Source organism: Mytilus californianus, unplaced genomic scaffold (genome assembly GCF_021869535.1).
Source record: "Mytilus californianus isolate M0D057914Y unplaced genomic scaffold, xbMytCali1.0.p SCAF_5, whole genome shotgun sequence".
NCBI lineage: Eukaryota > Metazoa > Mollusca > Bivalvia > Mytilida > Mytilidae > Mytilus > Mytilus californianus.
The window spans coordinates 112,081,563-112,107,458 of NW_026262701.1; the positions used below are offsets into that span (position 1 = coordinate 112,081,563).

A 25,896-nucleotide genomic window follows, 5' to 3' on the forward strand; every position below is an offset into this window, starting at 1 on the left:
CAGGTATATAATTGTTGATTGATCTGATTTTAGATAAGGAATCAACACACTTTTTATTTTGTCAGTCACGAAGCCCTGCATACTCACAATCGTATTAATCAAATATAATATACATAGCTTTCAAATTGTCAGCATATATCACAGAAAATTATCGACTTAATTTATAAGAATATAATAACATAACACATGTTTAATAAGCAAATGAAATATTTAATGATAATATGATACATAAAACAATGAATGTAATGATCCTTTGTTTACTGCTTTAGGTCTTTCATTCATGTTAATCTTTGGAAGCAGGTTCTGCATCTTTATAAATTTATCAATTCTAGTAAATGAAAGGTATGACCACTCTCCTATGTTTTGACCATGGTCCCATTTATTACGAGTGTTTAATGATAACAGAAACTTTGATGCGTACTAGAAATCGGCTATGTTGTACTCCATTTCCTCTTGTAACCTGAAATTACATAAAAAAGTAAATTAACAAAAATACCGAACTCCAAGGAAAATTCAAATTGGAAAAGTCCCTTATTAAATGACAAAATCAAAATATCAAACACATCAAACGAATGGAAACAACTGCCGTATTCCTGACTTGGTACAAGCATTTCCGTATGTAGAAAATGGTGGATTAAACCTCGTTTTATAGCTAGGTTAACCTCTTACTTGTGTGACAGTCACATAAAATTTCATTATATTGACAACAATGTGTGAACAAAACAAACAGACGTAATAGGTGAAAATGTCAAAAATAGGGGTACAGCAGTCAACATTGTATCCTTATCTTGATCACTTTAAAGTCACCTTAAATTCAAATATCAATACTTTTTGTTTTGTATCTTTAATTACTCTTTTTGGTTTCTTGGTGGAGGGTGGTCACATTGGCAATTATACCACATCTTCTAATTTTCATACGATACCAAGTAAAAAATTCGGGAGGAATTAGGAACAAATGCAGATATACAGGACAGCTTGGAAATTAGAACAAAAAGAGTACTTAGAAAACAAACAAAAAATCAGATTTCAGATATTTTATCCGTACCGATAGTGTTGGTATTTATTATTGCAGCATTTTGATTTTCAATTTTGTTTGAAAGATTTGAACATTTGACCCTACTCTTTCCAAAGTCATTTCACCAATAAGGATAAAGCAGTATTAGCCACAAAACTAACATTCACCGAAATATCGTTCAAAAAACTTCTCATATCTATGTAAATATGTCCGAAAGAAGACGAAGATACAAAGATGACATTGAAATCTATAATTAAATGAAAAACTGACAATGCCATGACAAAAAAGAAAAACGACGAAAAGTCAAACAATAGTCTAAAAACCACGTGCAACACAGAAAACTAGTCTGAGCAACACGAACCCAGCTGAACGTTCCAGGGATGATCTCAGGTACTCCGGCAGGGTAAGTGGATCCAGTTCTACACATGTCACCAGATAAGCATTGTATCTCCGAAAGTCATGCAAAACATTATATATGTGAGATTGAAAAAAAAACAATTTATACTTTTGTTCGGTAAGTTTGAATAGTAAGAGGTTTTCATCAGTTGTTGACATTAGCAATCTCGATTTATATATTTATTTTATGTTTGTCTCGCTGTGAATCGGTGTTTGGTTGACAATCAATCCACATCACCTTATTCTAATACTCCTAATGATCTATTGGAACTTTACCATTAATGTTTTTGTACAAAAACGAATAATAAAATTATTAATAACTAATTTTAACACCATTCTAAAATGTACCTACCGTTTTGATTTTTCACACATGCACATGTTTCTGAAGGAGTATATTGTGTGGATAACAACAAAGACTGAGCAAAAAATTGCAACTATCGAAGGAACAAACCAAGCCATGTTTGAAGCATGTTTGAAGAAAGTGTAGTAAAATATTTTACTTTGAACAACAACTACTGGTGCCACTTTTGTTGTTGTAGGAATTAGTATTTTGACTGACGTTTTATCCTGTTTACCACCAGTATCAACACAGAAGATTTTGAATGTTATTAACGATCCCTCTTGATAATCACTCAATGTGTTGTTTAGTTTTATTGTACCATTATCAGACACTACAAATATACTAGCGTTTAAATTGTCTTGTTTCACATGGTAAAAAAAAGTACCTGTAAAATAAGAACTTTGATATTAATAATAAGAAGTGAAAAATTCAATAGTCAATAAACGTTTTATATTTATTCATTCATGGTATACTATAGCTATTTATCGTAGAAATTTATTAGGTTAGTGCATTATAGCTTAATCCGTTTATGAGTTTCAGGTAAATTTGTAAGGCGATAACAATTAGATATGAATATGAAGTATACTATGAAAATATCTCGTATCACATGTTTGCATTTGATTTCTGCGTACATATAAAGATAATGTTGATGACGGAGACCTTAATTGTGATTGGCATGCTAACAGGGTCGACAAAAGACTGCCTTGGTCGTTTGCGTGTCATTAATTACCTTTCAGCAACAGGATGAAGAACAGCTACACATAAGCAGTTATTTTAATGATGAAGTACTGGTGTTGTGTGTATAAATTGACAGCACAAACGATATGTTGACGATACGTATACAGGAAAAAAATCAAATGACTGATTTGAAAAATCAATTGGCATAATCTTTTCTAATACAGTAATTAAATACTAAACAAGTGATACTATTTTAAAAAACATTGTTAACATACACACTACCACAGAGCTCAAACAATAATTAAAGGTAAACTTTACCGGTTTTTTTTTTCCATTTTTTTTAAATTTTTGTTATTCTTTTTATTTATTACTTGAAAATTATAATCCAATAATTAATTGAACAATAAAATGCCTTCATTGCATCAATATATCATATTGTACAACAGACTGATGGAAAAGAGTTAAAATAAAATAGTAAATAATCACTTCAAAATTGTTGATTTGACACCTTGACATGGGGTATATTTCTGCTTAATACAAGTAGTAAGTAGTATATAAGACAATATGCTTACATTTAGCCCTGATAGAAAGAAAATAAACGATTTCTCTAAACGACATTACTTAATACATAAGCATAAATTAACTGGCTTTTCCCTATCATTTTACACTAGACCACACAACAAAAATCGCGGGTACGTAACTGAATTGAATTAGTAAGTCTATATAAAGCAGAAATTTAGTTTTCTTTTTGTCGTCTGATGATGTCACGCATTAAATTGGGTGAACAATTTTCTCTGCTTGAAAAAGCTTTCTGTCTAAACCGGTCATTACTTTTCTCACTTGATTTCTGACTATCGGACTTTTACAGTGATTTGCTGGACGGGTGTCAGAGTGGGAAAGAAATCGCTCATCCTTCGGAAGAACCTACTTTTGTCAGACGTTTTCATTACACATCCATATACACTACAAACTATACTGTAGTTTTAATTTCATACTTGCAGTAAATGTCAAACAAAAATTGCAATCATGATATTAACATCAAAAATATTTCTTTAGTTGATGACTTGATTACAGCTCTCAAAAAAGCATGTTGTTTTAAATGTTTGCCAATGATTAATTTTTAATGTTATAATACAAACTGTGGTTTAGTTAGCTTTGCATGAACTACAGATAGGAAAAGAGAAACTCGTACAATCATGTTATGTCTGATCTCTTACCATAGGGACCAATGTCTTTATCTGAAGCTTCAACTTGACCAACAAAAGCACCGTCACTTGCAGTATGTTGCACCAGAAATAGATATTCATTGTGGGAAAATTTTGGTGAGTTATCGTTGTCATCATGTATAGTTATATTCAGGAATGCATTGTCCGTAAATTCATTATCAGTAATGTACACATCACATTGAAGCTGTGCAGATGTACCAACTATGTCAAGATCATAATCAGCTGAATACGACAAAAGGCCTGTTGTTGAATCTATATCTAACTTGCCAGTGTCAGATCCACAATTCAAAGAAAACTGCACAGCATCTCCATCATCGTCAGCATACTGGTAATAGGGGTTCTGCAGTACAAATCCGGCCTGTAATGAAAACGCCGTCATTGTTGTATGTCTGTTAATTTATATTTGAATTAATTCGGTTTCTTAAAGCCTATGGTCTTTTAAAGCGTAGTTAATAACGGTTATTGAACAACCGCGTGACGCGCTAACTAAATTCGCTATCGTAAATATTCCTTTGATATCTTTTTAGCATATTTTGAAAATATTGTTCAGCATATTACAAAAATATTTCTCAACTATGTAGGCATTTCATTCCAACATTTGAAAATTTGTTATATTTAGTACTTATACAGAGTAAAATAAAAATTTGTTTCATAACAGCATGAAAATATCATGATAACTGACTGGGAATAATGCACGTATTTAGTAATCCAAAAAATGGATTGATAAGAATGATAATCCAGCTGCACATTAGGTCAAATTTAACGGAATGACTATTTCTAAAAGTATCATGATTCATGATGTACTACATGTAAATAAAAAAAGAATAAGATGGTATGCTTTAGGACAAGAGCTACTAAATAAAATGTCATTAAAAGATAATATGCTGCTGGAGGTAAGATGTAATTGGAATGTTTAAATGTATAACATTAATGTGACAATTATGCCATTCATCATATCAAAGTGTTCCATATCTTTAACTTCAAATTACGTAAACGTTTTAGAAATCTAGAATAATTAATTACTTACTGTGTTTTCATATGAATCAATCGCGTAATATTTCTTTGAGAAATGTAGTGGTTCGTTCACATTAACAATGTTGATAGTTAGGTTTTCAATGCTTTCTGTTAGCGAATCCTTGACACTAATCATCAACAAAAAGCTTTTGGGTGATATCGTTTCATAATCAATATCAGCTACAGTTGACACCCATCTACCTATGAAACAGTTTTTGTAAAAGAAATTATAAATTACTATAACGAAAGGTGGATTTATCTAGAAAACATGGATCTTTTCATTAAGCTGAATTAACGAGCAATAATGCCGCTGTTACATGTATGAGGCAGTATCGGGAATAAGAACATAAGTCAAGAACACAATCATTATGCCAGAATTGGTCTGAATTGAAGTTTTTGATACGATGTATCGGCACTTCGTCGTCCTAGGAGAAAATGACATGATCTGACGTTCAACAGATATTCATTTAATTTTTTTGTATTTTTTTAGTTTTCATGTTAAGACATGTAAAATTACAAACTACAGTATTAGACACAAATTATAAAAATAAGTAAGTAACACTTGTAAGATTGATCAAGTCATAATGATATAATAAGATATATTACAATTAATTCGGTTACATAAATGCTGCTTCTAACAATTGCCACTTCTGATCTATTTTAACTTTTTGTGTAGGGGTTCAGATAAAGTAAATTTCTATACTTATCCAATATTTTAAATATTCTATCCAACCATATTTTGTTGGCAATATATTCTTACATCTACATTTGTATATGTAGTAATTAAATACAATTAAATAGTATTTACTGTTAAAAACTTCCTCAGACACACCAAAATGACTAATGGACAAGAAAATGTCATAATTTCTAATTCATTCTATCATGGATAGCCAGGAATTTTGTACAACATTACATTCCCAAAAAATGAGATTTAAATTTTTTTTTTAACTGATTTCTGTACAAAATACACATACTTCAGTTTCTTTTAAAAGAAAATGAATTACATGGTAGAATCCTATGAACAATTTTAAAATGGAAATTTTGTAAGAAGGAATTTCTGCTTTTAATAAATGCCATTAAGTAAATAGTATTGTAATATTCAATCTGCATATTCATATCTATTTCCCATTTTATTATCTTCTAAAAATAATTTATAACACAAATTGCAGGAATTTGGTAATTTCAACTTTAACTACCAATTCATTTTCAATATTGTCCAATTTAGAAGTAGCTGCTATCAAACTTTTCAATCTATTTACCCTAAAATGTAACTAAATTAATATTGATATTATACTTTTTTTAATTTTTCATATGAAAATGATGTATTATGATCGGACACCAGATCGTTAATAAAGAATACAATTGACTTATAATGGTTTTCTTTTATAAATTTTGACTTGGATGGAGAGTTGTCTCATTGGCACTCATACAACATCTTCTTATATCTATATACAATGTTCGATATATTTTAATTTCAAAATCATCTATTTTGATGTTTGGACTTCAGATATTTTAAATATCAAAAACAAAACATTATTTTTATCTGAATGACAACGTGAAGCTTCCTATCAAGAGTTGTTTGGCTCTTGTTGAACATTGTCTTTCCTTGTGATTTATGTATATATATAAAGGGGTTAGATCTTTCTGTAGTGTAAGATTATTTTCTTTTAACTTTATGCCTTTACAAATCTTTGTGTAATGAGGTCTTCTTTAACTATCAACGGTACACATTATACTGCAAAGGATGCGTATTTCGACAAATTATGACGATCGAAATTATCACGGCATAAATATTTAGAAATCAATAATTGAAAGTATAACTGATTATGACTGTCGGAGCAGTATCTGTTGCTCTTTCCAGACCACAAGAGGTCAGACATGATTCTTGGCGTCGCTATCTTATCATAATCTTTAGTTTCTTTTTTTTTTTTTGTGGGCCGTCGTTTGTTTTCTGGTATTTTTATTTAACCAAAGGTTTCTCATTCTTAGACTTTTCGTTTTTAATTGTCCCCTTGGTTTCGTCATTGTTGTTTTATTTAGACAGAATAATAGCCTACTTACTTGTATCATTCACATGAAAATATATGTCACCGTCTTGTGGAATATACGACACAGATAATATATGAATATCAGAACTATCCATGTCTTGTATCATAGGCTGAAATATTGTGGTCCCCACACTAATGCCTTCCAGAACATTTATTGTTGTTGGTAAGTTAACTAAAGTAGGTATGGAATTAACATCTGAAAATATATGAAAATAAACCGATGAAAGTAAACAAAAATAATATCGTTACTCGCTATTTGCTTAAAACTGAATCTCAAGGAAGATTATTTCAGATTACAGTTAAAAACAATCTGACTTTTTACAATTCATTTTGAGTGAACGGCAATGATGAACGTTCCAAAATTAAACTTTCCCTATAACATCGTCCATCCATTATCTGTTTTATTTATTTGGGTTTCACAAAACACACACATTGCTCAGATTGTGCCATATTTTCTTTAAAAATTGTTAAAGCATAAATCAGGACGTTGGTTTAATCTTTTGAATTTTGTCCTGTATTTGTGGGGTCTGTTATGGCTTACTATACAGTATTGATTTTGTTCAATTTTGAATACCGCATGATGACGTGTTTTTGTTTATATCAACTTCAAGATGTCTCTCATCCTTAAGGAATCTTTATGACATATCAGTTCATGACTGTATGGCTTAAAGTGTCAATGAGAGTAAAAAAGCATAAACAATTAAAAGCCAATAACAAATTAAATTATTAGAAAACAAACCTGTTACTCTTACTGATAGTGTTTTAGGTCCCACCACATTCATGCCGTCTGTTATATTGATTTGTAATTCATATCCTGGTACAGTTTCAGTTTGTATTGGACGAGATAACCATACAGCACCAGCTGTGAAACAAGTAAATGTTTTACAGTAGGTATATAAAGGCAACAGTAGTATACCGCTATTCAATAGTCATAAATCGATTAAGCGAAAACAAATCCGGGTACAAACTAAACCGAGGGAAACACACCAATGCCTATCATTGTCTATACTATATAGGAATTATATAATATTATAAATATACACCAACGCCTATCATTGCCTGTACTATATAGGAATCATATAATATTATTAATATATAGCTATATCTCTGTATTATGTATAATAAAACTTTGGCTGATCTCGTTTAGGGTTAAATGAATAGTAATATGCTAATAAATATTTGCTGTCCATATACTAGTATTCGTCATTGTCATTTAGGTCTACTCGACTCTTAATGCAGCCTATTGATATTTCACTATTCATTTAGCATGTTTTACTGTTATCATTTAGATTACGCTCTGGCTTACACAATTTTAATCCTGGTATCTATCATGAGTCTATTTATATGTATATAACAGTTTAATTTATTTTCGATCAAAACGTACCACAAACAAATGCATAACACCACAAAAATAATAAGTGTGGGACCCGCATTGAATAAACGTATTGAACTTTAATATTTTAACATTCTACTATAATAATATTTCATTTTTTCAAGAATTTGTCTTGTAATATAATAATTTCCACTGATGGTTATAATAAACTCACTCAATTGGTTGATTTGAAACGGTTCATTTGCATTTGTAGACGACAAACTGAAAAGTAAGTGGTCGTTCTCTGGATCAGTACCAAGTACAGTATATATAACCTGTCCAACTGTAGCCTGTGATGAAATGTTTGTGTTAGCTGCAATAATAAGGAACCAAAATGTTAATTAAGAATTAAAACATTTATCTGTTCTTTGTTGATATCTATTGTTTTATTGAATATCTATTTTATTTTGATATACAAGAAATAGATCACTGAATTCCTTGTCAGTGTTAATGTTATGGTTTCATTGTGTCTTAATTTGTCTCACACTTAAGTTGATACTATTCTGCAAATATTAAGACAATAACAATAACTACTTAATATTAATAAAATGATATGTTCGGTATATGTCGATGAGACAGCAACCTAACGAAACAAACAACCAAACGATATATAGACATTACACCACATCGTCTTATTCTTATGTTTCAATATATACAATATATGTAAATTGTCGACGAATATAAAACTTATTTGTACGAGCTTTACAAATTGAAGAAAGGTGAGGTTCGCCGCGCTTTATTCCGTTTCATAGCAAGTACAAATGAATTTAATATATTTTTATTTATAGTGTGTATATCCTGCAGTTTAACATTGCCAATTAAATGTTCAATGTTTAATCTTCCAAGTCGTACAGTAAAGACATTGACATTGCTTGGTCGCCGATTTTTAAGAGTACCCCTCAATATTAACGATGACGTAAACATTCATTTGAATATTACCGATCGCCCGAAACAGAATCAGGATACCAAGAGATTATATACGTAAACAATACGCATATCTGCTTGGTTTACCGTTCACATGGTTTTGTATTTGTATAAAAGAAAATTGATTGCAGGTTAAATATATATATTTCTGCATTTTGTCAATCGTGAGATTCGATACTGCCTCATAATTCATTAAGAAAAGCTTTATTATGATCATGAGTAACTTATACACGGGATCGTTTTTCTGTCTGTATCTGTTTTATTTACACAAATGGCTGTTCGCTTACTTTGCGAAATAATAAGGATTTTCTATCCCAGGAATATATTACCTTAGCTGTATTTGGTAAAACCTTTCGGAATTTTGAGTTCTGAATGTTTTTTTTAACTTTGTACTTTATTTGGCCTACTTAACTTTTTTGATTGAGCCTTTTGAAGAAGAAACGCGCGTCTGTAGAACAAAAGTTTAATCCTAGTATCTATGATAATGTTATTTACGGAGTAGTATTTTTATTTGTTGAATACATTTTTTAAAATTTAATATGATTTTTCAGTGAACTGACATACATAATACTTTCTCATGGTAATATTACTTGCCTTGAAGATTGGTGAGAGACGGAGGCATATTACGGATAAGGTAGATAAAGAAAATCGAAGAATCGTTCCTTCGCTGGTCAGCGCAAAAGATATCTAATTTGTATTGTCTTTGAATGTCGTAATTAAGTGCTTGGTTTGGTCTAATGTATATGTTGGTCTCTACAAAAAAACAAATCGATATATCATCAGCATTCAACTATATTATAGTGTAAAACATTGGATTTAAGAAATGGTATCCTTCAAAACGCTAAATTCAGTTACTTAATAGTATAAACATTTGGTCATAGTGGAGAGTTGTCTCATCGGCAGTTTTGCCATATCTTCCTATTTTTATACATAAAAATTCTAGCAAAAAACAACACAGTTAGACTGGTACATGTTAAAACAAATGGTTTCAATCCTTATTTCTGGGAATAAGTATTTACATTCCCACACTCTCTTTAATTTGAAATTATGCTATTTTAGAAGCAATTAAGTCTGGTTCATATCTACATCTAATTTAGATAAAATGTAATCACGATGATTTAAGTTTCTCTAGCAATTGCCGTCATGATCTCACATAACAGTTAATACGATATGACAGATCTAAAGCATGATCGTACGATTTAAATTGTACAAAAAATAATAAATGAACTTCCAATTGTGATGTTTACTGTTTTTAACAACTCTAACAGAAACGCAAATTTCACAATTGGCATTAAGAAAAGGGCAATCGTTGCAGTGTAAGAGTTTTAATTTACCAGAAGTATTTTTTTTTAATTCTTTATATGTAATCCTATATCTCCAGTATGGGTAATGGTATCAGAAGTTTATATAAATTTGGTACCATGACAATAACCACTAGTTGGAATTAAGGCAGCCGTAGTTTACCTTTGCTTAAATCTTGTTAATCGATTAGGGAGAGACAAATCATTGTTACCAGCAAAGGGTTAGGGAATTGCATGAAGTCCAGCAAGTCCGAGTGTGGCGACAGGGCAAGCAAGCGTCTTCTGCTATGCATGCATAATCCGTCATACGAAATCACACTCAGTCAAAAAGTCACAATCGGGAATAGGACAAACAAACTGTAAATTTACAGACGATTTTTTGGTCATCTAAAGATCTAAGATCATAAATACATGTCGCTAGTGAGTTGAAACACTGACATTTCATATCGGTAAACCTATTCTTGATGGTGACTGCAATTATTATGTTTATTAGTTTTCAGTCTTTCTATCTCATAACTCTGCTGAATCAGTTTTTTGTGCAAGGAGTACACTCATGTAAATGAAGTCTGTATAGCATGAAAATGCACGAGCGTAACGTATTAAGTAAGATATATAAACGCCATACGGTGGAGCACATGATATTTTAAGGCTAAGAAATGGAATGTTGACAATTGGAAAGTTGAAACTTCGCGTTTTTTATAGATTCATGTTTGAAGTCATACAGCTGTGTCAATATTGAGGACTTTTTGCTTTAGTTTGTATCGTTAATCCTGTCACGTAGTGTTGTCCTTTTAGCTGAATCTTTTTAGCATTGCTTTATAAGCGGGAGGTTTCGCTAGCCATAAAACCAGGTTCAACCCACCATTTTTTATCAAAATTTCCTGTAAAAGTTAGGAATATGGCAGTTGTCAAATAGTCCGTTTCTATGTATTTTGGCTTTTTTTTTTGTTACAGAAAAAAAAAAAAAAAAAAAAAAAAAAAAACAGTTCCGTGTTTCTGTTGTCCCGTTGTTTTCCTCTTATAGTTTATGTGTTTCCCTCGGTTTTAGTTTGTAACCCGGACTTGTTTTCTCTTTAACTATTTATGACTTTTGAACAGCGGAATGCTACTGTTGCCTTTATAACTTTAGTACCACCATCATAACAATAACATAAAGTTTGACATTGTAATCAGGCAAAGCAGGATGGGCGTATTAAAGTCGTATTCAATACGGCTATCATGTTAATCACTCCTATATCCCTAGGATGCTGTCGACTTCTAATGAAAAATGTGCACTGTGGAAAGGTGTACAGTGTATGTTGTATGGTGTTGTGATGTGTGATGTGATGGTGTATGCCGTATGGTGTAAATGTGTATGGTGCGTTGTGCATTGGGAATTATGTATACTGCATGATGACTGTTGTATTCTTTTAAATTTTAATTCGTTGCATAAAAGATGTATTGAAATTTGAAATTTCCTCAAACGAGTTACATTATTGGTGAATGATAAGCGAAAAATATAGGATTCACTTGGGAAAGAGAAAAAGCAAATAGTGTATTTTTTCTGGTGTATGGGGAATGGCGTAATTGTGTATCGAGGTGTAATGGTTTACGGTATAGATTGGATGTTTAAACCATTCCAGGACTATATATTGCTGTATTTTGTACCTGGTCATAAGATTTTCTACTGGTAAATTTTTATTAAACTATTTCTTATACATTAATGTCACATTAATGAATCAGATAGTGTTCATTAAAGACAAAAAAAAAAGATGGGAATAATTAAACATGTTTGTGGGAGCCCAACCTTTTTCAATGAAAGTTTTCTGCAATGTACTCGTCTTCAAAGCAAAGCGTTGACATGACAAATTAAAGCTAGAAATGTTTTTTTTTATTATTCTTTTTTATTTTTTTAGATTACTGAAACCTACCAAATGGTTCTATTCCAGGTTGAAGATAAAACATTACTGAAGATGAGGTGTCATTACATGTCACTGTATCGTTTGATGGGTCGGTAACAGATATGGTATACAGTAAAGACTCTGTGCTGATGGTTTCTGGTATTTCGCAACTCATCGGTAAATTAGTAATGCTTGGTGCCTATTTCAATCAGTAAAAAATGCAGGTTTAACCATGTCTAAATATAAGAAAGTTAATTGAATGCAATAAAAGTGTATATCTCTTCATTGTTAAGGGAAGAAAATATTAGGAATCAACAAATATTTTAACAACTGTGACGAACAATATACACAAATAACATTAAAACGATAAAAGCTAAAACAAACACTTCGAACGGAAAAATTCCAACAATTTAAACAAATTTTAAAGCTTTCTGTTCAATGATAAATTTCTTTCGAGTATTAAAAACATAATCAATAACCATTGACTAATTTTCAAAACAGGATTTCTCACAAAAATTATATACATTTTAATATATAACTCTAGTTGTTGTTTCCTCGACCAATAAAATCTGGCCACGTAGAAATAGCCAATAGTGCTAAAATGAAGTTGAAAACCAAAAGCAAAAATCAAATCAAATGTTCAGCCTACCGTAGTGAAAGAATAAAACTACAGAAAAACTTATCTGCAGTTGTTGAGATAGTTTCTACACTTTGATAGCAATGTGAAAAAAAACAGCATTCAGAAATTTTATTCAAAAATATAAAAGTGAAAATTAACTTTTAAAAGAGCAGCATCATGTGTATGTATCCTGTGTTAAATCTACTACAGCACTGTTTATTATTTCTGTAGAGTTAACGAATAATGAAAGCCTTAACTTACACCGCCAAATAAATCAAACCAATTAGATGCTGTCTAAAAAAAATTACATTTACCTTCAGAAGCACTGTTTTTTGATCGATTTCCTTTTGCTCAGTGAATACTTTTCAATATTTTTTAATCAGTGCCTCTCTCATTTACTATTTTGTACTTTTGTCGTCCACTTCAAAATTTAAACATGTTCGTTTATACAGGATGTAACCATGGTATCTTTAACAAATCAATTTCAAATGTCATTAGGGAAAGTTGAACTATATTGAACTAAATCAACGCTAGAAAGCCGTGATTGCGATTTTGTATTTTTGAGATTTAGTTTAATATAGTTCAACTTTCCCATATGACATTTTAACAAATTTGCAAACGGGTTACCAGACTACGTGACATCCATAAAATGAAACCTTGGTAAATGGAGTTTTCTCGTTAAAATACATTTTTGGTTGTAGTTTGATTCTTATTCTGTATTTCGTATCATATTGTGGATTAATTATATCAACTGTCAAAACAATTATATATAAACAGTTCTAATTTTATCTTACCATATTTGGATTTATTATGTCAACTGTCAAAACATCTGTAACATTTCTACGATGATCGCCGCATTCTATAATTAATGCATAGCTTGACGTAATATCAAAGTTCAGTATTATGCCTGCTTTGAGGAAGACTGCATAATAATCTAAAATACATAATAATTAGGAAATAAATGTACCATATTGAAAGCGTCGAAACTTCAATTTGACGGTAGCCGATTCAACCGATAAGATATCATGAATGCCGAATCCTAGTTGACGTTGTTAATGAAACCGAGGCAAAGATACTAAAGGGACATTAAAACTCATAAGTGGAAAAAGAACTGACAATCTCATGGCTATGAAAGAGAATGACCAATAGACAAACAACAGTACAGTCCTTTTAAAAATTCCAGGAAAAGTCGACATCAATTTTGCAATGTTATAACTAATAACCACGGCCGCCAACGATGACAATGACATCCGTTAAGTATCATATTTAATTATAGTTAAACAAACTATATATCAACAATGCATAATACATAAAAAGTAAAATAACAAAAATACCGAAGTCCGAGGAAAATTCAAAACGGAAAGTCCCTTATCAAATGGCAAAATCAAAAGCTCAAACACAGCAGAATGGATAACAACTGTCATATTCCTGATGCATAAGGAATAATGCAAAACAAACATGTAAAAAGAGATATTATCTTGTTTAAGTGTCAGCAGGACAACGTTTTTCGCTATTTATGCATTTTCAATTCATCCGTTGTAATGTATTATATACAATAACTCTATAGCCACAAAATTTTTAATGACAGAAAGGGTGAAAATGTAGGTGAAATGAAACATATACAAACCTAACGTTGGAGGTAGTTTTTCCAGTGAAAATGTGTCAATATGCACGGTAAGTACACATGTTATGGTGTCGTTAACATTTACATCTGTTGTGTTCAATAAGTGAAGAAATGTTTTAGTTATGACCTCTTCTGATATATTTGTGTTCGTTGGTAAACTGTTGATAACTGGGGGCTACAAAGAAAAAAAGTTCTTGAGAATTTATAAACTGATGAGTCAAAATGCATTAACATTTCATTTCTCTTTTATCCTTCCTTTCTTCTCTTGACGATTTTAAAGCTATTCGGAGTCACAATTTCTTTATCGAATGTATCGTTTGTTTTTGCTTAATTTTCACATTTTATATCAAATCAGTCATTTCCAAATTATACAATAGCCATTCCTTTTTGAAAAATATTAATCGCCGCTCATAATAATTCGAAACAAAATGAATAAAGATCACATAGCTTCCTTGTCCTGTTTAAGCAGAAAACAAATAAAAAGAAAATATAAAATCAATTCAGTGTTTTGAATCCTTCGTATATTTCAATTCCTTCAAGCTAAGCGCGTCCGAAAAAATAAACGTTGATTGCTAATACTTGAAGTAGCAATCCATGATGACGAAGAAAACAGTTTCATTTTAACAGATCGTTCAAATTATGAATAAACATAAACGGACCAATTTTTCGCATCAAATGCGCATTTGAGTATATATATTGCTTTCGTGATAAATAGATTTTCATTGGTGTAATAAGCTAAAAATAATAAAAACGAGTCTATAAATGGAATTCATTTAAAAAAGAACAGTCATACTTATGATATTTTGTTTATAAAACATATGATAAATCATCTTCTTATTATGATCAAAATGTTCTGTATTTATTCTAACTATTAGATTTGTTCTAACTACAGGAGTCAAAGCGAGATACGCGTGTCATATTTTGATGTCTGAGAAGCCTTAAATGTAATAAAACATTTCTCCAGCCATGAGTTATAAACTACATCTTCCATAGGAAAACACACGAAAATATATCATGTTGAAGTAACTGAAGAAGCCAAAAGTCACAAGTTCATATTCGACAGTACGTTACAGTTTTACATTAAAATAAGCTAAGCTTTTCGTGAAAGTCATTTAATATACATCATGATCAAGTTGTACACTAATAAAATGTCTATACCGTATTCCGTATGAGGTTAATCGTAAAAACTCCAGTATCATTTCTTCTCAGATCACTGCATTGTACTGTCAATGTATAGGACGATGTGGTATCATAATCTAGAGTTGTACCCCCTTTCAGGTATATTCCATATTCTATCAAACAAACAAAAAATACACAATCGTTTATTACTGTTTATCGGTCTTTTTTTCTTTTTCACCCATGGCGTTGTCTGTTTATTTTCGACATACGAGTTTGAATGTCCCTCTGGTATCTTTCACCTATCTTATATTAAAAAGGAGCTCACAATTTTGATAAAAAAGTAAAATTACAAAAATACCGAACTCCAACATGTCCAAGGAAAATTCAAATCGGAAAGTCCCTTATCAAATGACAAAATTAAAAGCTCAAACACATCAAACTATAAACTATTTCTCCTTTGTATTTCTAGTTCAAAAGGTTTCATTATACATAATATATAACCGAGTTTGCTAGTAGTATATCGGAAGACCACAAAAAATTGGTACAAGTAATCGATAATTTACTTAACTAATATGTTGTATGGTTAAATCAAAAGTGTTGTTATTGAAACAGTGTTGCACTGTTCAATACTTTCAAAAAAAACACATAACTAGATCTGATAGCATTCTATTGATGCATGGTAAATCAAGTAAAATTGAGAATGAAAATGACCCAAGAACAGTACTTGTTTGAAAACGCTTAAACAACTATTTATCACTAACACTGCAGTTTAACAGAAAAGCATACCGTTATAGTTCTGTGGAATAACTTGTATATCAAATAATGAACTGTTCGGATTTAGTACACATGTTATATTGTCTCCCTCAACATCTGTCACATTCAAGGTGTGTAACAGGATATTGTTGTTCACGTCCTCTAGAAAACTCACAGAATCTGGCAGATTATGTATTACTGGTGCCTAGAAAACAAACGTTATATTAAAGCATCTGAATGAAACATATCGTATTTTCAATTATCATGATTATCGGGTGGACATGTTATTCATTCCTACGAGGACACATCTTACCCGTCTTTTTTTTCCAACTTGTATACTTAGTCTTTTTAATATATAAAAATTTGATTAACTTAAAATTTTGAAGAATAAATAATATCTTCTCACTAAATACGTTCGTGACATCGCCTCATCGCCTCTATAAAACAGTCGATTGAACTTATAATAAGAAATTCATGAAAAATAGATAGATCTCCTTCACTTTCACATGAAACTCAAGCGTTTGTATTTTTAAGTTGAAATTATCTCTTTGAAATGTCTGTGTCAAAAATTACCACGGATATTTTCAATTTGTGGTAACCACAATTTTGTCATCATTTCTGCTTTCGTGACTTGTTATAGAATATGGCATATGATTTTGTGAGAGGAAAATTTCAATGATTAAGAAGGACTTCGCTACAATCCCGTCCTCTTTTTCTCGATTGGGACATCACCAAATGAGACTTATAACTGAATATGTACGTACTATGAACAATATCACGAGTACCCCGTGTACAGCAGGATCGGCCAACATTTCCGTAGTACCTGAGATCAAGTCAGATTTTGTTGGTATTCATGTTGCTTAGTCCTTAGTTTTCTAGCTGTGTATTCAAGAATCACTTCTTCTTTTTGACGTATGTTAGTTTTGTCATGATGTTGTCGTTTTCTTTTGGATTTTTTGTTTATCTTTTAGGTAGACACTGAATTTGGCTGGAGAAACCCTTCAACGCACGCAGATTCAAAATTTTGTACGCCAGACGCGGATTTCTTTTACATAAGACTCATCAGTGAGGCTCGGAACAAAAATAGTTAGAACTCAAAATCAAGTAGGAATTTGAAGAGTATTGAAAACCAAATATTTCAAAACTTTATACCAAGTCTGGCTAGGTCTATTTATGCTTGCGGTAGAAAAACATTGACATTTCTAATTGAAAAGTTTACGAAACATACAATTATGCAGAACAAAGGTTGTAACGTTCGTTTATTTTATTCTGTCAATGCGAACACTATAAACCATATCAATAGATAAATTACCTCATTTGGATTGATTATGTAAACAGTCAGTATATCAGATACATTCCTACGATGATCACCGCATTCTACAACTACTAAGTAGCTTTGTGTTATAGCATAATTAAGTATTATTCCTTCTCGAAGATATATTGCGTAGTCAACTAAAATAAAAAAAAAAGATAAATTCACAAGTTGTATTCTTTTACATGAAATGATGCGTGTTTTGTGCTTAAATTTTTATTTTCTACAATACCCGTGTTATGAATGTAAGTGTTTTCAAATATGGATTTTCATGTACGTTATTTATAAACGTTTTGTTTTTATCTAATCTAGATTAAGGATGTTCGCTCCTCTTTTCTTTTTTTTTGAATTTTTGCCAGATATTTAGAATCCTCTGCTTTTATCCATGTACTGCCATGACAAATTTTGCACGCTATCCCCTACTTTTCTTTTCATAATTTTATTACTTACAGTTTTAAAAGCCATATTTGAAAATATTATAAAATCCTTGTTTTTTTTCATTGTTTTCCAGAGAAAAAAAAATGTGCCAATCTTATATTTATGAAAAATCTGGAGAGAATCATTTCTCGCCAAATTTCCAATGGCTTATATATCTAAAACAAGCACACGGACCCTTTATTTTTTTCTGCTTTTTTAAATCCTTTATTTATATATATAAATTTATAAAAGTCTTTTTAAAAGCTTTTTTTAAAACAGAGTAGCGAACACCCTTAAGAGAGGCCTTAGATATCCTTAAACAAAAACGTAACTACGTTGACCAATACCACATGTTGAAAAGGGAGGCGGAAGATACAAAGGAATATCTAAATTTCATAAGTCGAAGAGAAACTGACAACTCCCAAGTTAGTGTGCTTGAACCAAGCCAGGACACTCATCGACGGTTGTCCTTTTTATATCTTACATCTTTTCATCATTTAGGAACTTTTATTATAATAATATATTTGAAATAGCTACTGTTAAATATTTGAAAATCAAAATGAAGTTAGACAATTTTTAATGTTAAATACTAGTTTACAGTACAACATAGAGGCAACAACAAATGACAAAAGGTTTAATTAAACAGGGTTATTCGGGTTAGCGGGCAAAAACAAAATAAGGGAACATCTTTATATTACAAAAATGCGAATCGAGACACAAAAATTCGAACCCAAAATGGAGAGAGACCAGGTGATACAACATGTCAGGGTATCATTCTATGTATCCCTGCATCTATCATCATGACAAAATTAAGGAAAACAATACAATTGTTAAATTGACCAGATATCAGACGAGCGTTTTGGTAACTAAAGACCTAAGACCACGAAAAAAAATCTCTCATTGATGAGGCACAAAACACATCGTATCGGTCGATATTTTTTTTTATACACAGTTTTGATTAAGATGAAAAAACCGACATGGTGAGAAAATACATATAATAACACCATTACAAACGCAATCCCATTTTGATATTCTTGTACGCTTCTATAAATAAAACAAATCTATTTTATTTTTAGAAATTCACCTGTGATAATATTAACGTCACAAAAAAAATACGTCACTTTTTGTAACGTTGATCCAATCATGTGACGCGCAGTTTATATTTCGTTTATTGTGTCCTGGTTTGCTGTCGTAAAGTCAATGGTGGTGTCCGTTGTTATTATATCATTTGCTAATGTATTTCTCTGTGTTGACTGTTCTTGCTTTTGCTTATACTGTATTCCTGTCAGGTAGTGTTGTCATTTTAGCGGTATTTTTAATACTGCCATATAAGCGTTAGGTTTTGGCAATTTTTTTCTTACCCGCATTTTTGTTTTGCCTAATCGAATTTTGACTATTGAACTTCATATGTACTTATCAAATGCTGTAATTTTTGTTGAAATTTTCTGATTTATACAAACCAGTGAGATGACTAGTACTATATAAGCATCGTTGTAAATTAATAGAAATGAAAATATACAGAAACAGAAATTTCTACAAATGAATAAAGATTTGTTTTGGTCATTTTTTAACTAAAATTTATTCTGTGGTACATTTGACACTCCTACATAATACACAATTTTTGCTTGGACGATGGTGTGGGTTCTATTATATTATAATGATACTTGCTTCCTTGACATCATTGATATGTTCCTTTTTTCAAAATTTACTGTTCATGATGAAATATTGAATTTCTCGAAATACTAAGGTATCTATCATCAGACGTTGATTTCCTTAGTCGTATTTGACATTACTTTTCAGAATTTTCAGTTTTTAATGCTCTTCATCCTCGTATTTGATTTGGCCCTCCAAACTGTTTTGATTCGAGCGACACTGAGTCTTATGTAGATGAAAAATGCGTCTGGTGTATCAAATTACAAGCCTGATATCATTATTTTGATAGAGGGTTGCTGTTCATAAGGAAGCTATCAAACCAAGATTTCCAAGCAGAGAAGTCGAAATTCCTTCGGAAATATTACGAAAGCCTTTACGAGTTGACCATTATGAAATGTCTGTTTCACAGATGAGGACGGATATGTTCCAAATGACATTTTTTTTTCATTTTTTACCATGGCGTGAACAGTTTGTTTTCGAGTTTGAATGTACCTTTGGTATCTTTCGTCTTTCTTGTTACGGTTATGCTTCTGAAGGCGACTACTTTAAAATGGTAATACAGTCACAACTACCAGTCTCACCGAGTCAAAACACATATACTGTTGAACCTTTTAGAGATTATTAGATTCTAACTTGTTTCACCCCTATTATGTGTTTTGAATTTGTACCTTTACTGGAATGATCTAAATGATGAGTTAATATTCAAAATATTCATTTAGACATGAGATCTTGCAAAATAATTTGTAAAGATATAAATCAATAATATTTGAGGTAGAGATAGGCAGATTCAACAGAAGTAAATTGCAACACATAAATAGGTACCAACCTAAAGATGGTGAAATCGTTTCCAGTGTGAACTTGTCTGTGTGTGTATTTAGAACACATGTCACATTATCATTTTCATCTGTTACATTCAATGTGTGTAAGAGAGTTTTAGAAATAATATCTTCTGAAACGTTTGTACTGCTCGGTAAACTATTCAAAATTGGTGGCTAAAATAAAACAAAACATGTTGAGATTATCAGTTGGCAATTATCTATTTTTTCGCTATCTTGCATTCACAATGATAGTCAAAACATTATGTTATTAGTTTTGCTTACTTTATCATAAATTTACATAAGTCTCAAACTTTACTATTCACAAGTGATTTAGAAAAGAAACTAGCAAATATTTGAAGAGAGAGGGACGAAAGATACCAGAGGGACAGTCAAGATTATCATGTTCTGGAGACATGTTTGAGAAAACAACAATGTAATCATATCAAAAGCGTGTTTTAATTTCGATTTTATGTATATCTATATGTCACCTACTGTATTTCGTATTAGATTTACTGTAAAAATCTCTGTATCGTTTTGTCTAAAATCGTTGCATTCCACTGGCAATATGAAAGAAGGAGTTGTATCGTAATCTAGTATTGTCCCTCCTGTCAGGTAGATTCCGTAATCTATAAACAACAAAGTTTGTAAACTACTGGAAAATGTAGTATATTAATAGCAATGATATTTGGCAAAATTTTTCTATTGCATGCATTCAAACAGTGAATTCATTTTGTATATTTAACAGGGTTCTATACTTCGGTTCTGTCATGATTGATTGATATAAAAATAAGAAGATGTGGTACGATTGTCAATGAAGCAACTCTCCACTATACCATATACGGCCTAATTTATGGATAAAAACAATAAAAGAAAAACAAATATGATATAAAGCAACAAACGACAACCACTGAATTACAGGCTCCTGACAAGGAGAAGTCACATACATGATATGGTGGAATTAAATATGCTTGCTTGTGCCAAACCCTCTCCATAACCCGGGACAGATGTGTAACATAGAATGATGCATTCTACTAAATTTTCTAATTTTGAATTATGCACTTGTATTAATTTGCTGACCATGGTTTAAATATATCTACATGGTAACTAGCCTTTAATATTCAAATTTCTGGAATACTTGTCATCCAGGTACGATCGACACACAAGGTTTGAAGACAACACTATCAAAGGTTAAATCAACGTTGAAAATGAATGTTGTTTAACTGACTCTAAAAATGATTACGGTTTGTTTTAGTACTCCAATGTAATAATCGACAAAGAAAATGAACCGAAATTGTTCCCTAAATGTGTCTCCCTTGATTTCAGTTTCCCCAAGTGTAAATATATATTTAGCATGTCAGGAACTAAATAATAAAACATCGCTTTAACAAAACGCATAGCTATCTAACGTTTATACTTAATCTACAAATTCAATACTAAACATTTCTGTTCATCAGTTTATTAGTGTTTTGAAGTGCATACGATAGTATTGGAATATTTAATCATAAACCTAACCTGTATTGAAAGGTGGAATCAAGGACACTGCAAATAATGAACTATTTGTCGTCAGTAAACAGGTTATGTTGTCACCCTCGGTGTCTGTCACATTCAATGTATGTAATAAGGTATTGGTGTTCACATCCTCCGACAAACTGGTAGAATTTGGCAGATTGTGAATAACTGGTGCCTAAGATATAGATAAGACAAGTTGTGGTGACAGAACATTCATCACTCAAAGTCTCTTATCCATATCATTTGCTATAAGGCAATTGAAAGTTCATTGCAATAGTTCGGCAACGGCCGTCTTTATCTAAAAGTTAATGTTGCATCATGTGTAGAATTTAATGTAGATCCGGAATCTATGATATCGCGTAAGAAGCCAAAAGAAATAAGTCGAACAGAAACAGATTTGGTCTATGTTGCTCAGTATTCAAAAGTGGTGATCCAAATTCGAATTCCCTTCCTCAACTTTGCAGATCCTACCTTTTAAGTCTGATATTTACATTGTTTTTGTCCTGAATTTGCATAATATATGTACCATCTTAGTTAAGCAAGCAATTATGAATCTGTCCATTTTTTCGCTTTCGTGTTTTAAATTAGATTATGCAAAGAAATATGCTTAATCAACTGACAAACACTAATATTTGATAATATAAATAATACCTCATCTGATAATATTAACGCTATCGAAGTTCATAAGATGCACATTTAGACAAACTATATCTCATCGGTGATGCTCCAGACCAAAATAATTGAAAACCCAAAGCCTAATTCATTCTTCGAAGGGCTGATATATCCGGAAAGGAACAAACAGGCAACTGAAATCCAGGCAAGGTATAGCGGTATGCTTAAGAGAGAAACGTTCCTTAATCTTATATGATTTTTCTCAATTGTATAACAACAAATAGGAATAGATCAATATATATACTTCTATACCAGTACAGAGGTACTCAGCTACGAAGCTGGTGATACCCTCAGGATTATCAGTTCATCTGCAGAGGTACCAATAAACTTACACTTATAATATTACCGGTAACAATTTCAATGTAACAGATGCATTTCGACAATTATTTTCCTTGATACAATCGGACATAAACCTACCATGTTTTTTACTAAATAAACCGTAAAATTTGCAGTTCTGTTTCTTCTTGAATCACTACATTGTATGGTCAGCAAATATGAAGGGGTTATATCATAATTAAGAACTGTTCCACCTATTAGATAAATTCCAAATTCTGTAGGTATACAAAAAGAGAAGAAAATTTATGACAATACAATGTTTTGGCTAAATGCATTTGAAAATTAGAGAGTACAATAATTCTTTCAAATATCATCTTTCATATAAACTCATCATAGATACCAGGAGTGAAATTTTGTATTTGCGCCAGACGCGCGTTTCGTCTACAAAAGACTCATCAGTGACGCTCGAATAAAAAAAAAGTTAAAAAGGCCAAATAAAGTACGAAGTTGAACAGCATTGAGGACCACAAATTCCTAAAAGTTTTGCCAAATACAGCTAAGGTAATCTATTCCTGAGGTAGAAAAGCCTTTATTAGTTAGTATTTCAAAAATGTAATGTTTTGTAAACAGTTAATTTATAATTATGACCATATAAATGATAATTCATGTCAATATGTTTTCAAGACATCAAACTGTCAAATATCAAAATTGAGATTTTTTTATTGCGTTTAACATTTTTGCTTTAGCTGTTCAATCTTAATCCAAGTAATGTAAAGCTGCAAAGACTTCCCAAAAAAAGTTTTGTTTTAGAGATCTTGTCTTTACTATTTAGATATAAGCAAACAACATTCTTTTTAAAATACATAGGTTTACTGAAAAAAATATTCTTTCTTGAAATTTGGGCCTTTGTTTATAGTTAATATACAAGTGAGTTATAAATAGCTTAGCCGACCCCTTTTGATTAACTTGCACTTCATGATTTTTGGTGAGGTTTACCTAGGTTCATATTTTTTCTGTGTAGTTTTTAGTGTACAATTATGTGTCTATTGTCGTTTTTCATTGTGTCATGATGTTGTTTGTTCTTCGACAATAATTTTGTAGCAATATTGCTACCTTCATTCTATTCTATCAAGGATTATTGATAGTTTTTTTATGTACTTTCTACGAAATATCAACGATACCCGACACATTGCAGATACTTTATAATCCCTAAAAATCTAACCTATATTTGAAGATGGAATCAATGACACTTCAAATATTGAACTGTTTGGATTCAGGAAACAGGTTGTATTGTCGCCCTCGATATCCGTCACATTCAATGTATGTAACAACATGTTGGTGTTCACGTCCTCTAGCAATATGACAGAATCTGGCAAGCTATGAATGACTGGTGCCTAAATCAAATAAGCAATGGCACAGATAAAAACAGTAAGAAACTGCAAAATCGTTACTAAAACATTTGTTTCAATACAATTGTCTTTAGCAAAATAGTTGATTGTTTACGACTGAAAAACATAAATTATATTTGTATGTTTGAAAGTGACATATTTCTCCGCACAGTCTAAACGAACATTGAGTCTGGTGTTCTTACCTTTTATGTTGCAACAGAAACCTTTTTGCAACGTTTTACCGTTTGATAACACGAGGAAATTTTCCAGGGAAATCAAAACATAACTATAATTTTAGACAACACCATGCATTTAATAGGACCTCAAGTATCCATCAGTATTTTGTATTTTAATGATATTTTGACACATGTAAGACTATGAATAGCATTTTCAATTAATGATCATAACTGCAAGATTGAAACCATCCCTTCTCCGCTGAGCGAGCTCCATCATGAGTTTGCTTGCCTTTCAGTCCAGAGACTTATTATTAAATTACTAGGGCTTCAAATAATTTCTGGTTTCTTACAGTCCATTAGTCAAATAACAGGATATGTTTTATACAGATCTTAGGTGTTGGATTACGTTAATTGTCTATTTTTGGACATTTTAGGCAGAAGTGAACCTGAATCTCCACTTTCGCTTTGCAAAGTGTACATATACGCTGAGATGATTACTCTACGACTCACCTGATCTCACTCCGTGTTTTCTTTTCATTCGTGTTTATTTATACATAGATTACAGAAAAAATCAATTGAACATCATTGTATTGCCTTTATAATTAATAATTTTTAAGATGCTAGTTACATTAACATAGCTGTGCATGTTAATTGAAAATAGCACGCAATTGTAGTTGGTTGCCATATGGTCTTTGCTGTATGTGTATTTTTGTCACACTATATAGCATATTTTAATAAAAGTGATTTAAAACACACTTTTTCCTACCTCGTTTCGTACTAAATTTACTGTAAAATTTTCAGTGTTTTGACGTCTTAAATCACTGCATTGTACTGTAAGTGAATATGAAGGGATTGAATCATAATCAAGAATTGTTCCTCCCGTTAGATAAATCCCATATTCTAAAAATAAAGAAAGGAAATGTATTGCAATGACAGAATTAGTTTATAGACAATATATATGTAGGACTCTGAACAGCGATGGTACTCCGAACTGCGATGGTCACGCTGAAGTGCGAAGGTTGGACGCTGAAGTGCGTTTTTGATCACGCTGAAGTGCGATGGTCGCATTGTGACGCTATCTTGTTGATAGCTACGCCGAAGTGCGATGGTGGATACGCTGAAGTGCGATGGATAACATTAACTATATTTTGAATGGTTTTTTTTATGTTTTCATGTCAATAAAGAAGTAAATTTTTTTTGTTAAAAGCAGCTTTTCGTGTTTATTAAGTACATCATCGAGAACCGTTTGATTTAAAACAGTCATGATAAAAAGTCATTACTTTTCCAGTCATAATTGTAACGTTGAAGTTTACTTTGGACAAAAATAAGCCAACGTTCAACGTTTTTATTCTGTAGTAAGTCACCA

At 31.4% G+C, this 25,896-nt stretch overlaps 1 protein-coding gene and 1 long non-coding RNA gene across 2 annotated transcripts; both read right to left on the bottom strand.

Annotated features, from left to right (window-relative positions):
• Positions 1-268: 268 nt before the first annotated feature.
• On the bottom strand, positions 269-24,085 carry LOC127702873 (cadherin-23-like). The gene is made up of 13 exons (XM_052207176.1): positions 24,080-24,085; positions 22,022-22,193; positions 21,002-21,135; positions 20,518-20,683; positions 17,622-17,761; positions 16,343-16,514; positions 8,265-8,402; positions 7,457-7,579; positions 6,731-6,913; positions 4,683-4,870; positions 3,647-4,013; positions 1,764-2,136; positions 269-460 (listed from the first exon to the last, which is right to left on the bottom strand). The coding sequence occupies exons 1-13, from the start codon at positions 24,083-24,085 to the stop codon at positions 421-423; spliced, it is 2,202 nt and encodes a 733-aa protein (XP_052063136.1). The 3' UTR covers positions 269-420.
• Positions 9,614-15,724, bottom strand: LOC127700660 (uncharacterized). Its single transcript, XR_007981680.1, has 5 exons — positions 15,596-15,724; positions 14,441-14,612; positions 13,608-13,747; positions 12,225-12,393; positions 9,614-9,766 (listed from the first exon to the last, which is right to left on the bottom strand). It is a non-coding gene; the product is annotated as an uncharacterized LOC127700660 (long non-coding RNA).
• Positions 24,086-25,896: the final 1,811 nt, after the last annotated feature.

Bases quoted from the DNA above. Each gene is read 5' to 3' on its own strand.
- LOC127702873 (XM_052207176.1), bottom strand. The intron at 21,136-22,021 runs GTTAGGTTTATG...TGTTGTTTATAG, and splicing joins GATTCCACCTTTCAATACAG to ATTACGGAATCTACCTGACA. The intron at 4,871-6,730 runs GTAAGTAGGCTA...ACTGTTTCATAG, and splicing joins TTTTCATGTGAATGATACAA to GTAGATGGGTGTCAACTGTA.